Here is a 15,862-nt window from a genome sequence, read left to right as displayed (position 1 = left end):
GTGCTGACTGGTGTGGGGAGCATTCGCATAACCAGTTACCTGTTTTGCATGGTAAATTCATTCCCACTGCATGAGAGACCGGCACCCCTAACCTGTAACTCTCTCCACGTGCCCTCAAGCATTTAGCTTGCTGCCTTATCCACAGCAGGCTCCAATAAATATTTGATGAATGAAACTAACCACCACGGTAGGAACCTGAGGCTCTGTAATTACACAAAGCATAAAGCAGGACAAGTTTCAGCCATTAAAAAGAAGTAGAAGAGCGTGGCACATTCGAAACACGTTAGTGGATCTTTACATGACAATTTCACTTCGGCTAACAAGACAGATATACACAAAGCATAACTTAGGCATTTAATGTGAAAGTCGAAAGCCCACCAGAAAGACCAGAAAATTAGATGGAATGGTTAGAAAATGTGATTTTATTCATAGGATATTTGCCATAAAACAGACTTTTCTGTTATTTGAGTCACTTCCAACTTTACAATCTGTTTGCTTTTCCATTAACTTATCATGACAAACGCTAAAAATTGACCCATTTTCTTTTCCTGATACTATCCAATGGCTGCCCAACTACATGATACAATTCTATTCTAACAAATTTAAAACACCATGGCTTAGAGTTAAAACCAATAAGTTAATTAGGGTCTAGGGGCATATGACAGTCCAGTGCATGCTTACAATGAGCAAGGCTCTGGGTCCAGTTACCTGTACCAAAAACCAGAAACAAAACCCCAACAGGAACAACAAAAATAAATCAACAAAGGAGAAATATCATTAGGATAAAAATGAAAATATATTTACCACACGATTTTTAAAAATCAGTAAGAGGTATATTTCACTTAACCAACCGCAAAGCATTATAATTCCGATATATAGATAAAACAGTCCGAGGCCTGGAATGGCGTGGGGTTGTCACTAACTCCATGGAATGTAAATGCAGGTGAAGGGAAGGACGCACTAGAAAAAGCTTGTCTTCAGCTTAATGGTTGGTGCGGAGTGCGTGGCAGGGGCAGGCTGCCTCGCGGCTGCTTTGGCTTTGCTCGCCTGGCTGGCTCGGACAGCGGTTTCTAGTCGAGCTTTCAGCTCAGGAGCAGCCCCCATTACCGTCTTGAAAGCGTGTGGGTACAGAGGTCCAATATGCATTAAGTTCTGGAGTGCAAACTCATGAAGATCTTTGGAGATGGAACTTGCTGAGGCAAATGAGTTTTCGTCCAGCAGGTAGGAGATCAAAGTGGGCACCAGAAGAGCGAGTAACTGGACTCCTGTAACAGAGGGCAGAAAAGACTGGCCTGACTGCAGAGAACGCAGCTTGACTGGTGTTTTTTTTTTTTTTTTTTTTTTCCTTTTCTTTTTTTCCGGAGCTGGGGACCGAACCCAGGGCCTTGCGCTTGCTAGGCAAGCACTCTACCACTGAGCTAAATCCCCAACCCCTTGACTGGTGTTTTAATTTTAATTTTTATTTTATGTGCACTGGTGCTTTGCCTGTGTGAGAGTGTCTGAGCCCCTGGGACAGCAGTCACAGACAGTTGTGGGCTGTCATGTGTGTGCTGGGAATTAAACCCAGATCCTCCAAAAGAGCAGCCAGTCCAACCGCGGGGCCATCCCTCTAGCCCTGCAGCGTGTCATGTTTAATAATAACAATATATTATGTGTAATATAACAGTCTTCTGTGTGTTTAAGAGCAAACAAGCTGTGCCACGTCTCTGAACTAAATGTCTCAAAAAATAAAGGTCTAAAACATCAGTACGACACAAGCATTGTCACCCCCATCTTCAAAGCAGACCAATTTGTAGTATTAGCAAGATGTGCCAACATTGAACACATTTTCACTTGGATTATAAACATTTTACACTTCAGCAAGACTTTCAAGAGACAGAACAAACATACAGTTAGTAAATATATGTAAAAAGTAACTTAATTTTTTTTAACTAAAAAGTTAAGACTAAATGCTATGCAAAAATAAAGGTAGGGGTGGAGGTACAGCTTGGTGATAAAACACATGTGCCTGGTTTGATTTCAATTCACAGGGGTAAAAATGGTAAAATTACTTAATAAATAGGATCAGATAGACCAGGAGGATAGTAATGAGAAAATACACAATGACTTAATGAATGATGTTAATTTGATAGTAACATCTTTTAGGTTTTTTAATTTAGTCACATGACTTTGAGGGTAATTAGGTTTTGAATTATCATTTAACTTTTCTAACCTCTTTGCAAATGTGATCTCTTTTCATGAAAAAGTTTCCCAGAAAATTGTGAAGATGGTTGAGAATTTTGAAAAGCTATAGTGTGAGTGGAGATACAGCTCAGCAGTCACTCACGTGATGAAGCCATAGGCCTGTCTCCAGCAGGGACAAAATGAAGTAAAGAGAAACCGAGGCAGTGAGGAAGAGAGGACTGTTCAGAAGAAGGTGTTACAGGAAGCAATACATTAATTCATGTGTAGGTTACACAGTAGGGTACACAGTAGGGCTAATTGTATTTTTACATTTATTTTACTAACTATAAACTTTGTAACGGTAGCACTGGTCTTACTGCCCTTCAGTATTTAAAGCATTTTTGAACTGACTTGCCTTTCAGTTCCTTAACAGATGCCCACATTGAGATTTAAGCTCAACACGGAGGCAGAGATGAGGCCCTGCCCGCCCCATGCCTGCACGGAGCCCAGGCTTGCATGTGAGGGGGAGCTCTTTCCCAGCTCAGGGAGAGGGTCTGGAAGGAGCAGCTTAATGTTTAATCATAAGGTATTTGTTGAAATTTTAGCCTTCCCACAATTAAAAATCAAATTTTTGTGTGCGTCGCCATACGTTTCTGGTTAAATCAAGGCACTTTGCAGTTCTCAGGAAGCAAAAAGTTAAGTATCCAACCCTGAAGTATCTTATGACAGTTGGTGCTTCTACTGCAGTTATTACAGAAGGCTTATGTAATTCGCATTTTATTTTAAAAATTCTATTAAATTAGTAGTTTCAATTCTTAAACTAGAAACATTGTTAGAAAATTAAAAACAAAACCACATGTTAAAACGCCCTCAGTAATTCATTGAGTGTTTTTACTCATGAAAAATAAATATAAAGGAAGCTAATACATTGAGCAAATACATCATGTAAGCAGACCATAACTGCTTCTCAGAAACTCACTGCTGCGAAGCCTGGCTTTAACATTAAGATTCATAAATAATACAGGTCTTCATTTCGGACTAGCGGCTTTTAACCAGAAAATACTTACTGTTCTGTTCTTCCCCAAGAGCAACCAATGTTTCAAGAACTTTAATTCCTTCTTGGACAGCCAGAAGTTCCGTGCTACTGGCTGGTCTGTCTCTCTCCACAGCTTTCAGCTTCCCGACCACTAGTGGAGCTAAGGAGTGGATGTAGGGAGTCGAGAGTGCACGGTTGGAATGCTGGAAGACGGAGAGGAGAAGCTGGTAGCATTTGGCTTGAACCTAGGTAAGAGAGAGGTTTTCTTAATGAATGCATCTGACAGACCTTAGTCACACTGCACCTCGACAGCTGCTGAAAAGGAGAATGATGGAACTCAAGGCTAACTAAAGAACCCTGGGGATTAAAGAAATTCCTTGTATATAAGTCACCAGAACCATCAGGATTATCTAAGCAGGATTTCTACTGCGCTGGGTTAGTCAGACACTAGGAAGTCAGATCTCCTTCCTATCCTTCCTTCAATGTATAACTGCCTCTCTAATGTTAATCCAATATAGTAAGGGAGGCTAACAAATGGCTGGCCTGAAAGAAAGCTACAAAAATACACTATTTAGATGCATTAACCCATTTGATTCTTTGGAAACAACTGTTTATATCAATTTCTAGGTCTAGAAAGGAGATCCCCATTGGCTATACCTAGATTAGAAAGACTTCATATTAACTTTTTCTTTTCTTGTTTCTTGAGGCAAGTTCTCATTATATATCTCTAGTGAGTGTGGAACTCACTATTTAGACCAGGCTAACTTCAAATTTGTAGAGACTGGGTAGCCTCTGCTCCTGAGTGCTAGGATTAAAGGCATGTGTCACCATACTCCTCAGAGTAGTAACAATTTTGTTAGGAAGGGAAGGAGTCGAGCGGCTGCTCATTAATGTTTGGGCAGAGGATGGCGTACACTTGATTCGGTACTTTGTGAGAAAGTAAACCACCAAATTCCTCTGCAAACAGAAAAGTGTGGAGGACAGTTTAAGAACAGAGGTCTCTGAGCTATGAATCTGAAGACTTTAAGGAAGCCCAGGGTGGAGGCAGGAATGTTTTATACTGATTTTCTTTTCCTGGTGTGCAGCATGTTTGAGAAGCCTTAACTTGGACTTTGACAATAAACCAATAAAATTAAGTTCATTAAAGGATGCAATAATGATACTGCTGCAGGCCTTTAATCCCAGCACTTGGGAGGCAGAGGGAGGTGGATGTGTGAGTTTAAAGCCAGCCTGGTCCATAGATCTGGTTTCCGGACAGCCAGGCTTCACAGACAAACCCTGTCTCAGGAAAAAAAAAAAAAAAAAAAAACCAGAAAAGATGCAACAATGTTACCCTTTAACATAGCCCTTGTATCACTGAAATAAATACTATAAAACAAAGCCCATGTAAAGTCTCTCATAATTATGGCTAGGTTAATAAAATATTTCATTCATTAAGACAATTTTGGCATAGGCAAGTATCCATACTGTCACTCTGAGTGCTTAAACACAGTGCTCTTTAACAGTTTTCCACTTAAAAGTCGTCCTACAGGCTGACCATACAGTTAGGCAGGTAAGAACACATGTGGAGGCACCCAAAGTAGCTGCACATACACAACACAACACATACCTACAGGGTAACAAATAAACAAGAGGGAAGAGATAAAGCCCACTGCAGACCCAGGGTTCTTGCATCACACGTCTCAGTGAGCTCATCTGGAGGCCCCTGACAAAGCAGGCTGTGGAAGGGTAACTCACCCATGGGTCACACGAGTTCAGGGCACTTTTAAATCTGTTCATGCAGCCGTTCTGTAGGGACTGCACTCCTATTATCTCACTGCTGGCAGACCACAGGAAGAGTGCAATGGCTGTAAGTGTGCTCACTTCATCCGGTGCGGGCATACAGTCATCTATGAAACAAAAGGTGACCAATGTGGGAGATCTGGGGATTACGGACGTGGACAACACTCTTAACGTTCACCAGAGTATGTCTCAACCTGAAAAAACACAGATTACAAAATCCTCGCTGTGGAACTATGGCAGGAAGAAATGTTTCAGGCACCCTTTTTAATTGGTTGTGAGAGCTTGACAGAAAGCAGGCAGCTAAGGCAGACTCAAAGAGTCTCTTTGCAGACCACTTCATTATTATAGAAAGAAGAAATGCAGCATTGTAGTGGGCATTGTGGCAGGCGCCATCTTGATCAAGTACTGAACACTACAATCTGCCATGGTGCTGCATAACTCGAAGGCCAGGACATGGGAGGTGGAGGCAGGATTATTGACACAAATTTGAAGGCAGCCTGGCTACAGAGTGACATCAGGCCAGTGTAGACTACAAAGCACAACTCTGTCTAAAAAGCAAACACCAAGGGGCTAACGAGACGTCTCAGCAGTCGAGGCACTGGATGCTCTTCCAGAGGATCTGGGATCAATTCCCAGCACCCACACGGCAGCTCACGGCTCCAGTTCCAGGGGATCCAATACCCTTGTATCAAGCACACATGCAGGCAAAACACAAATGCATATGAAGTTTAAAAAAAATTTAAAAAGCAGAAACCAAGAGTTTCTTTTATTTTTAATATTTGTTTGTTTGTTGGTTTTTTTTTTTTCTTTTTTCTTTTCAGAGCTGGGGACCGAACCCAGGGCCTTGTGCTTGCTAGGCAAGCGCTCTACCACTGAGCTAAATCCCCAATCCCCAATAGTTGTTTGTTTATTTGCCTGACTGTCCTTGGCTAACTGTCCTAGAACTATGTAGACCAGGCTGGCCTCAAACTAAGAGATGCACTGGCCTCTGCCTCCTGAGTGCTGAGACTAAAGGTGCGGCCACCACGCCATGCCTGACCAAGAGATTCTTGACGTTGGGCAAAGCAACATTATATGTTGTCTTACATGACTAAGAAAGATATATATTACTTACTTATGTGATATTCCTGTTCAAAAGGTATAAACGAATGTATACTAACAAGGGGAAATTAAACAACTATAAATTAAGGAACATTCTCCAGAATAGGTGTCCTGTAGTCTTCAAAAGCAGCAATGTGCATGGCTGCACACCTGTGGTCCCAGCAGTTGGCGGGGAGGGGCAGAGACAGGAGCATCCCTGAATTCGAGGCCAACCTAGTCTGTGTGAGGTTCCAGGACAGCCAGGGCTACACAGAGTAGCCCTGTCTTGAAAAACACCGAAACAGAATAAAACCAAACTAGGAACATCATAAAAGATAAAGGCTAGGGTTGGGGATTTAGCTCAGTGGTAGAGCGCTTGCCTAGCAACTGCAAAGCCCTGGGTTCGGTCCCCAGCTCTGAAAAAAAAAGAAAAAAAAAAAAAAAGATAAAGGCTAGGGAAATCCCCAGATTAAACGTGACAATAATGAGAGAAAAAGGCATTCTTGGGACAACTTCTGAAGTTTGCATGTGAACAGAAATAACACTACATCGATGCTAAATTTCTAAGTTTAGTAATTCCTCTGTGGGTATTTAAGGAATTACTCTGTTCTTAGGATACCTATGAAGTACTTAGGAGTAAAACATCACAAAGACGTCAACACGTTTTCAAATGGTTCAGTAAAGTTAATTAAGATGAGTAACAATGATGATATATGAACTTTACAGAGGGTCCTATAACGTGGAGGCCATATCTAGGACAAATCTACTCTCAGACATCTTATTAAAATTTGAAATTCTTTCAAAATCAAACCTTCTAAAAATGAAAAGCGTATTGCAACAACTTTTAAATCCCATGAGGATTTCCATGTATGAGCATAAATTACACACAATTTTTAAGTATAGGACCTCAATCCTTTAAATAAGAAGCACTCCAGGCTGGAAACGCACAGCACAGTGAGCGTGCCCTTACCTTCTAAGGGCTGGGACTACAGACAGGAGCCTTGATGCCTGGCTGTGGAGAGGTATCAGAAAGGAGTGTGCAAACCTCCCCTTCCTACTCTGTTTCACAGCTACAATCATTTCTTTTTTTTTTTTAAAGATTTATTTATTTATTATATATAAGTACACTGTAGCTGTCTCTAGACACACCAGAAGAGGGCATCAGATTGCATTACAGATGGTTGTGAGCCACCATGTGGTTGCTGGGATTTGAACTCAGGACTTCTGGAAGAGCAGTCGGTACTCTTAACCTCTGAGCCATCTCTCCAGCCCCCAATCATTTCTTTTTTAAAAAGTACAATTTAAGAAGTTAAACACAGAAGAAAAGAAGATTAAAAACTATGAATAAGCACTTCCCCTAAATCAAAAACACTTATATTCACCAAGACAAGGACAATACAAACTGATGTATGGCGGTGAGATTAGCAGATGTTGCTGATGGAATCATAAATTCATAAAGCCACAGGGGACAGCAATTTGGCATTGTCTGATGAAACTAGTGTTAAATATGTATTTTCAGTTCTATATATGTACCATAAAAACATGAGGAATCTTTAAGGGTGTTTATCACAACTATGTTTGTAATTGTGGAAAATTAGAAATTATAAAAAGTACCCATTGACAGGTAACAAGTAACTGGCAAATTGATTGAAGAAATAAAAAGATGAAACTTTACTTACATAAGTTTACTTAAGTAAATTAAAATATAAACAAATGCCATATATTGTTCATAATTACTTATCTCAATATAATACATGTATATATATACATTTATTAACTAACTTCCTTTATTAATAAGAAAGTCCTTATTTCTATATACAGACATAGGATAAAATATTTCAATATCAAGCTTGTAGTTCAGTCTGGGGATGAGTTAGAATAGTCATAAATATTCAGTCTCCTCTTTCATTACTCTTTATTTGAACATAGGGCCTCATTACGTTGGCCCTGGTTGGCCTGGAACTCACTATGTAGACATGGGTGGCCTTGAGCTCACAGAGAGAGAACCACCTGCCCTACCTCTTACATGGTAGAGGCATGCGTCATCCTGTCCTGCTCCTATTTTGTCATTTTTATTGAAACACATAGCCAGACACTGTGGAGTATTTCTGTAATCTCAGGAATCAAGAGGCTGAGATGGGACAATCATGAGTTTGAAGTTCGCCTATGCTTCATAACAAGGCCATGCTTCAAAAAATAAAATAACAAAAGAAGGATGAGGAGGAGAGGGGGAGAGCAGATTCCAAAGGGAGAGAGGACAAAAAACCTAAAAACCCAACAACCTGTAAGTAAGCATACATAGAGCAATACATGTCAGTTCTGGGTCCACACTGTCTCCCTTCAGCCAGGCAGATGCTACAAGCACTGAGGACAGGGCTGTTTAGAGCCCATACCCCGGAAGACGCATCACAAATCTGAGATGCAGTGAGACACCCCTAGGACTGATCCAGTGTTGTACAGCAGCAGTCTCCTGACAAGGTTATTCACGTAATAATTATGAAGGAAGACACTTAAGACATTAAAACTTTGAAAATTCAGACAGGTTACCTGGTTGAGAATATTCCAGGATGCAGGCAAGAGTGCTCCGGATTAGAGCTGTCCACTGTTTCTGAGTTTCCTCTGTTTTGGCCATAGAAAGTGTCACAATACTTTTTATCCCCTGAAGAGCTGCGCTGACTGGGGGAGAAACCTGGTTGTCCACAGATTTTATTGCTGTGTCTTTCAATATTCTTGCAATTAAGAACAGAATTGTAGGCAGGATTGTCATACATCCTGAAATAAATCAAATAAGTTTTTGCAACTTCAGTTCCTCCATGATAGCTGTTTCCATCACACAGACACACACCCCACAGACACTGTTATGAAACAGTTGGTTGTGTTCTCCTTTCCCTCACACAAGGCCTCATGACTGCACAGGCTGGCTTCACACCCCTGCGCTCAGGCCATCCTGTCTCAGCACCACTATGCCTGGCTGACGGTGATTTAATATTATTTCTTTCCTTGCTATTATATTTGTTATTCAAAATTTACTGTATTACCATCATAAATCAATGTTTAAAAATAACATAAAGTGCCACATTGATTTTAAAACAGAAGTGGCGTTTTCTTTTTTGCTTCAACTGAATCTCAGTTTTCTTACTTCCAATGTAAGCTATTTAACATTGCCCTTCACAATGGGGAGAGAATGGAGGTCAGAAAACAGCAGAGGACTAGTGACATATTTTGAGTAGCCTGGAACACAATTCTCAGACATGTAATTACCCTCAGTATGCGAGAGTCAACTCAAGCAGGGAAGATGACCTATTGAGCAAGCAAATGCAGATGAAGCATCCTAGAGCCTGGCCTGCCCTCAGTGAGGCTCCTTCCACGTGACCACGATGGAGAAGTCACTGCTCATGCTTGTCACGTAAGAGCCAGGAAGGTCTGCTTGGGCTGAAATGGACCCACATACTTTCTGGTACTATTTTTACTTTAAAACCGAGGGAACGCTCTCCTCTTCAAGATGTAATAAACGCTTTGCTGCAGAAGGATCCTGGTGTCCGCGCGTGTTCTTGCTGGCGAGACCATAGCGCGGGATATTTGGTGCCTAAACCTGGGACAAACGCCTCACCATCGCCGGCGCCGAGGAGAGCCTCCGTTCACGGAGAGGGTCCAGAACTGCAGGTCGAAAGGATGCTACAAGAGTATGCCAGTTGCCAAAGGTGGTTGCTGAGACTTGCTGATCCTGGGAGCATGAAGATTCAGCTCTCCTGGTTCGGGTCCCTGGAGTCATTCCTGTGTCCTTGGAGGAAGACGGAGGATTCCCCCACATCTTTTGTCATCACAGAGATTTTGACGTTGCTGCAATCATTGTGTCCCGTCCCACCGTGGCCTGCACTCCAACCCTCTGTGCACTGCTGCTTGCTGGAGAAGACTGGACTCCAGCTGTTACCCCTGCCCCCCTCATTCCCCTGGTGACTCTTGCTGCCTTAGTCATTTTGCAGTCTGTAGTTTCACAGGAATGCCATCTGCATGAAGCTGCTGTGGACTGGGGAACTCTGTCCTGGTTGTGCAGATCTCAGACATGGTTCCATTGCCTGCTGGTTGTTCCAGAGAAGAATGACCGATCCTAAACTGTCTTGGGAAAGACCTTGTTACTTTCGCTGCTATTGTAGCAGCCATTACTGCTGCAGCCATTGTGTCTGCAGTGTCTAGAGTTACCCCCCCCCAATCTATTGTTAGGCAAGCACAGTGGGTGAACTTTCTGGAGTAGTTGCTAACAATTGGGAATTCTAAATTTTATTATAGGAGCGGCTTGACTACGGCCCTTGGTGGTAGCAGCTGAGGAGAACCAGATGAGATGCCCATTACTTATCGGGAGTGGCTCTGTTTGGTGCAGCCCTATGCTGTGGATTAGTGTTCATGCTATAGTTGGTCTGCAAACTCAGATCTCAACAGAAACATGACAAGGTCGTTATCACTCAAGCACTTGTGGCCATTGAACAAGGGGCCTCCCCTGAAATTTGGTTATCTATCCTCAAAAATTAGTCGACATCTGAGTTCTCTGCTCTTGCACCCCATGGATTTGTGGATCCATTGCACTGGGATGAGAGAGACTCAATGATTCTTTGATCAGCCCTTCTACATCGCTGAGGTTTCCTCATTGCACGCGATAGGGTGATCATGATTTCCCCAACTCATTTTCTGGCTGGCCTCTTTTGTAGAGTTCGCCCTAGGTCGTTTAGCAGTTACTGTCACACAGCACTGCGGTATCCAGAGACGGGCAACTTTCCTCATGCACAGACCAATCTAAGACATGGGCCCGGTAGCAATAGGGTTATCCTACGACAGATAAGGCTGTGACATTAGAGGAACGACTTAAGACAGGCGCCACAGCAGATGGACGTAACTGCAGAGGCCTAGACCAGACTCATTCTAGTAAAACAAAAAGGGGGAGATGTGGAAAGCTGCAATAACATTCGCCATTACAAGATGGCGCTGGCTTCCACTGCGCCAGCCCGACTTCCTTTCAGGAAACTAGCTGTGTGCGCATGTGCAAGAGTGTTCGCGCCAAGTCTTTGCCCACCCCAGGGTGTGCCAGCGAGATCATGGGTAAGGGACCAATCAGGCGTGGATGCGCCGTGCTAGGGTTTTATCTATTTTTTTTTTTTTTTTTTTTTCGGAGCTAGGGACCGAACCCAGGGCCTTGCAGTTGCTAGGCAAGCGCCCTACCACTGAGCCAAATCCCCAACCCCCGTACTAGGGTTTTATAAGCAGCGCCTTTCTGGGCCCCGGTTTCTCCTCTTCAAGATGTAATAAACGCTTTGCTGCAGAAGGAAGAAAAAAAAAAAAACCAAAAAAAAAAAAAAAACTGAGGGAATGTCTACTCCACGCCACAGTCCTTCATATCTACAGACAGCTATCACCTTTATTAGCCACAGTTCTTTTCAGTGCTCCTCACGGTTGACTGTCACTGTCCTCAGCATACATGAGTTTTTCAGTGACACTCATCAATGGGAACCAGATTATAAACCAGGAGTCAGTCATTCTTCCCATGGCTGTCTGTGGATGTCATGTCTTCCCTCAACCTTCAGGTTTTTGTTTGTTTTATGATATTGGGAATCAAAACCAGGATGAGGACTTTGCACATGCCGGGCAAGGCTACCTCAGGTTGTAATTTTAGAAATTTTAGTCTTTCCCAGGCTGTTAAAGGCAAACTAACTCTTTAAAAAAACTTCTCATTTAGCAGCTGAGACTTAAGAAAGGAAAAAGAAACTGTTAAAATCCAAAGAAAGCGCATCTTTCATATAGCACACTCTCAAATACTGATCAATACCATACCAGCTGGTGAACAGAGTGATGGCAAGTCTGAGAGAATGGTCACTGTGGCTGCCACCAAGCGAGCGCTTTCTTCGGACAGGTGAGTCTTTGTGGCCACGTGACTTGGAGAGTCCGACATCTTGGTACTCAGGTGTGGCATATGCCGTACTAAAATGAACATCAGCAGCTCCATGGTTGCAAACACAAGGGACTTTCCAGGAATGAGGCCGCCGGTGTCACCCCCTTCTCCTAGTGTAGGACAGGACTCTTTTTCCATATCCTCTTCATCTTAGGAAAAGATATAATTTGTGATATTTCCAGCAATAATATACATAAAGTGATAAGTATGTTATACACTGTTCTAAAGGATTTATAGGTAAATATGTAGCTGGTGCCATGTGCTCTTGGTACAATGCCCTGGCTAGATGACCCTCCCTGAAAGCCATGGGTACTCCATCTCACCTGGAAAGTCAGTACTAGGCATTTTATTAGGTTTATATTTCATAATAGGAATAACAAATATGCTATATGAACCACAAAAAATTGATACCTTTGAATGGAAGAAGCTCAAAATTAATAATTTTTTAAATTTTAATTTTGTTTTGAGACAGGTCTCTAGCCCAAATTGACCTTGAATGTGCTGTATGGTGGTGGACAGACATTGTACTGTTTCATCTTTTTGTTTCTACCTCCCAAATGCTGAGATCATGGACATACCCAGTATGCCTGGTTATAAAACTAGGAGTACAGAACTGGAGAGAGGACTCAATATAAGAGCACTGTTTGCTCTCCCAGTGGACCTGGAGTGAATTCCTGGCACCCACATGGCAGCTCACAACCATCTGCTTAACTCCAGTCCTAGGGAACCAGTGCCCTCCTCTGGTCTCCGTGGGTCCCAGACATGCAAGTGGGAAAAACAGCCATACATGTAAAAGAACCAACTCCAGACCTTGGGGAACAAACAAGGTTGCTTCCAGTCTTACTTAGAGCACTTCTCTTTTCTTGTAGATAGTCCTGCGCGGCCCTGACAATCTGCTGCACGACTCCGGTGACCAGCAGTTGGATGGAGGGTGGGTTCCAGGTCAGTAACAGGCGGTGCAGGACACTTAGCAGCTCAACACCAATCAGCTATTATAATTAATACAAATATGCTTAGTTAATTTCAATTTCAAATGACAGATGTATATTATTGAAATCTGAGAAACTATACATGCAATAATAATTTTGTAGCTAAAATTTAATATATAGGACTAGATAACTAGTGCTCTTTGCACTGTAATAAAATTGAGAGGTCACACTTTATCCTATAAGATTTTCAAGCAATATATAGTATTTAAATATTTAAATATGTTTTATATTCAGATATTATTAGTCTCCTACTGGAATAAAATGCCTAAGCTATTGGTGTTGCTAGAATTCAGTGTCACAGAAGTTCCTAATTGTCCTCCTAAGCTAAGGAATTGGTGGTGTGTTTCACTTCAGCAACTATTACAAACTGTAATCTTAAGTCTCAATAATTTTCTTTACCTGATTACAATGAGATTGCTGCAAATTAAAAGTTAAAGAGACACTTAATTCATTCAAAACTTTTCTCCATTCTTCTCTTAGGCTAAGTAAGCCCCCACACAGCTTGGGGTGCTGTTCAGTCAGAAAGTGCTGGCTCAGCACACAGAGGCTCTAGAGACAATCCCCACAAGTACAAAGAAATTCGAAATCAAAATAAATCCAAGGCTGTTCCACTTTTCTTCACGTGTTCTTCACTTATCCCAGCAGACTTCCAGGGACTGACAGAGACCTGTGCCTCTCCTGTCAAGCCACTCTCCTCACAGTAACTGAATGTTCTAGGCTTTCTTACTTAAAGCCCCCCAGGCCTCCTCTGCCCTTGCTGTAGTCTGTTTGTAGCTTTCTTCCCTTCTACACTGTCCCTGTCTCCCACAGAGCACCCCTTGCCCTTGAGAGCTGCTGGCTTTTGCTCCTACTCCCACTCTCTGGTCCCCACTGTCCATCTAGTTCCTTCCTTTTTGACCCATAAATGTCGTTGATCCTCAATTTCCCAATATGGTCCTCTTTTCATCTTCATTCAGTTTTCTAGATGACTATTCTTTGGGAAATTACATTGAGAGCCCCATAGCTCTCATGTCCCCCATGCTTCCCTTCTCAGATCTCATAAACCAACCTCTACAAGGAAAAGTGTATAATCCTTCTATATCTGTCTGTCCACCTATCTATGTGTCTGTCTGTAAGCCATCTATCTGTCATCTATTGATCTATCTATGTATCTATCATTTATCTGCCTACCTATAACTGAGTTATATCCTTTGCCTTGCTTCCTTCCAAATGATCCTTCCAAACAAAATTAATCATTCTTCTATTTAAACATTTTTAATCATTTCCATTCACTTTCAGTATAGAGTACCAACTCCTTTGTCATAAAGAAGGCTTCACTCATATTTGCCCTTTTCAGCACTCCCCAGCCCCAATCTGATGACATCTACCTGGTTTACATCAGCAGTAGTAAACGACTGTAGTTCCCTTGAACTTGTCATGTCCTCCTGGATCCCGGCTTTTGTATCTGTGTTGTTCTTCCTCAAGGAAACTCCTCCCGTTGGCAGTTCCTCTCTAAGAGCTGACTCACCTATCCTCTCTAGCAAGAAGCGGCCTTTGCCTTGGCATCACAGAGCTGGTGCCTGACCTCACGCTCACTACTCCCTCTCTAGGAGGGGAAAGCCATGGTGTTTAGCTGCAGTCCAGCTCTGTGTCGTCATCCAAGAGTCAGGAGAGAAAAAAACCCTTTTTGGTCATATTAGTTACATAATCTTGTTAGAAACTTACAATGTGAGTTCCAATGTGAGAAATTTATTCCAAGGTAGTGCAATTAAAGCAAAGCCCACAATTATCCACTATAGAAATTCACTGTACCTGATCTTCTGCAATGTGTATTCGTGTGTAAGGAGAGCCCAGTAAGGTGTGTAAGGCCTGCAGGCATGCTGTAACGTGTTCAATGGGCTCCTCTGGGCGGGGGGAACAAAGAAACTGTATACTCACACCTGGAACACACAAAAACATGAGTTTTCATCACAAAACACTTGTGTTGCTTTGATACAGTATTTTCCCCAGTTTACTACATATTTATTAATACCAGAAATTAAAAATGTTTTCTAGGCTAAGCAGACAAACACAATATGGGGTTGTAGTGTTGTAATTCGATAAGTATTTAAATTAGATATGCCATGAAGATAATCACTTCAATTTCTAGAATTAAAAACAATATACAGTACATTAGCCAGGTGGTGGTGCACACCTTTAATCCCAGCACTCAAGAGACAGAGACAAGTGTAGCTCTGAGTTTGGGGCCAGCCTGGTCCCCAAAATGAGTTCCAGGACAGCCAGAGCTACACAGTGAGACCCTATCTTAAAAAAAAACAAAAACAAAACAAAAAATTATACTATATTAAGAATACATTTATGGGGTTGGGGATTTAGCTCGTGGTAGAGCGCTTGCCTAGGAAGCGCAAGGCCCTGGGTTCGGTCCCCAGCTCCGGAAAAAAAAAAAAAAAGAACCAAAAAAAAGAATACATTTATGGGCTGGAGAGATGGCTCGGGAGTTAAGAACACCGACTGTTCTTCCAGAGGTCCTGAGTTCACATAGTGGTTCATGCCTCTTTTAGTGTGTCTGAAGACAGCTACAATGTACTCACATGAATAAAATATATAAATCTTTTTAAAAAAAAAGAATAAATTTATAACTATTTTACTACTTTCATTAAAGAGTTGCCCGACAACTTTGTAAACATACATTTTTAGGATTCTGTGTGTCTGTGTGGGTTTGTTCATGTGAGCATGCCAGCCTGCAGAGTCAGTGCAGAGGGTAATGTCAGAGCCGCTGGGGCTGGAGCGGTTGGGAGCCCACCTGAGGTGGGTGTTAGAAATGAACTCAGGTCCTCGCTAAGAGCGGTAAGTGCTCTTAACTGCTGAGCCATCCACCTCTCATCCAAGGTTTTC

General features: G+C 42.2%; 1 protein-coding gene across 1 annotated transcript in view; it reads right to left on the bottom strand.

The window, feature by feature from the left end:
* Positions 1-394: 394 nt before the first annotated feature.
* Heatr5b (HEAT repeat containing 5B) overlaps positions 395-15,862 on the bottom strand; it is an 81,377-nt gene continuing 65,909 nt past the window's right edge. The window contains exons 30-36 of the mRNA XM_032908893.1: positions 14,780-14,907; positions 12,844-12,988; positions 11,882-12,148; positions 8,609-8,833; positions 4,937-5,088; positions 3,231-3,444; positions 395-1,265 (exon numbers count right to left, since the gene is read on the bottom strand). Of these exons, the coding sequence (XP_032764784.1) occupies positions 961-1,265; positions 3,231-3,444; positions 4,937-5,088; positions 8,609-8,833; positions 11,882-12,148; positions 12,844-12,988; positions 14,780-14,907 (1,436 nt within the window). The 3' untranslated portion in view covers positions 395-960. The remainder of the gene's footprint in view (positions 1,266-3,230; positions 3,445-4,936; positions 5,089-8,608; positions 8,834-11,881; positions 12,149-12,843; positions 12,989-14,779; positions 14,908-15,862) is intronic.

The sequence above is a fragment of the Rattus rattus genome, chromosome 7 (genome assembly GCF_011064425.1).
Source record: "Rattus rattus isolate New Zealand chromosome 7, Rrattus_CSIRO_v1, whole genome shotgun sequence".
Lineage (NCBI taxonomy): Eukaryota > Metazoa > Chordata > Mammalia > Rodentia > Muridae > Rattus > Rattus rattus.
Note: the sequence above shows the minus strand (reverse complement) of the source record. Positions and strands in the feature narration are given on the sequence as shown.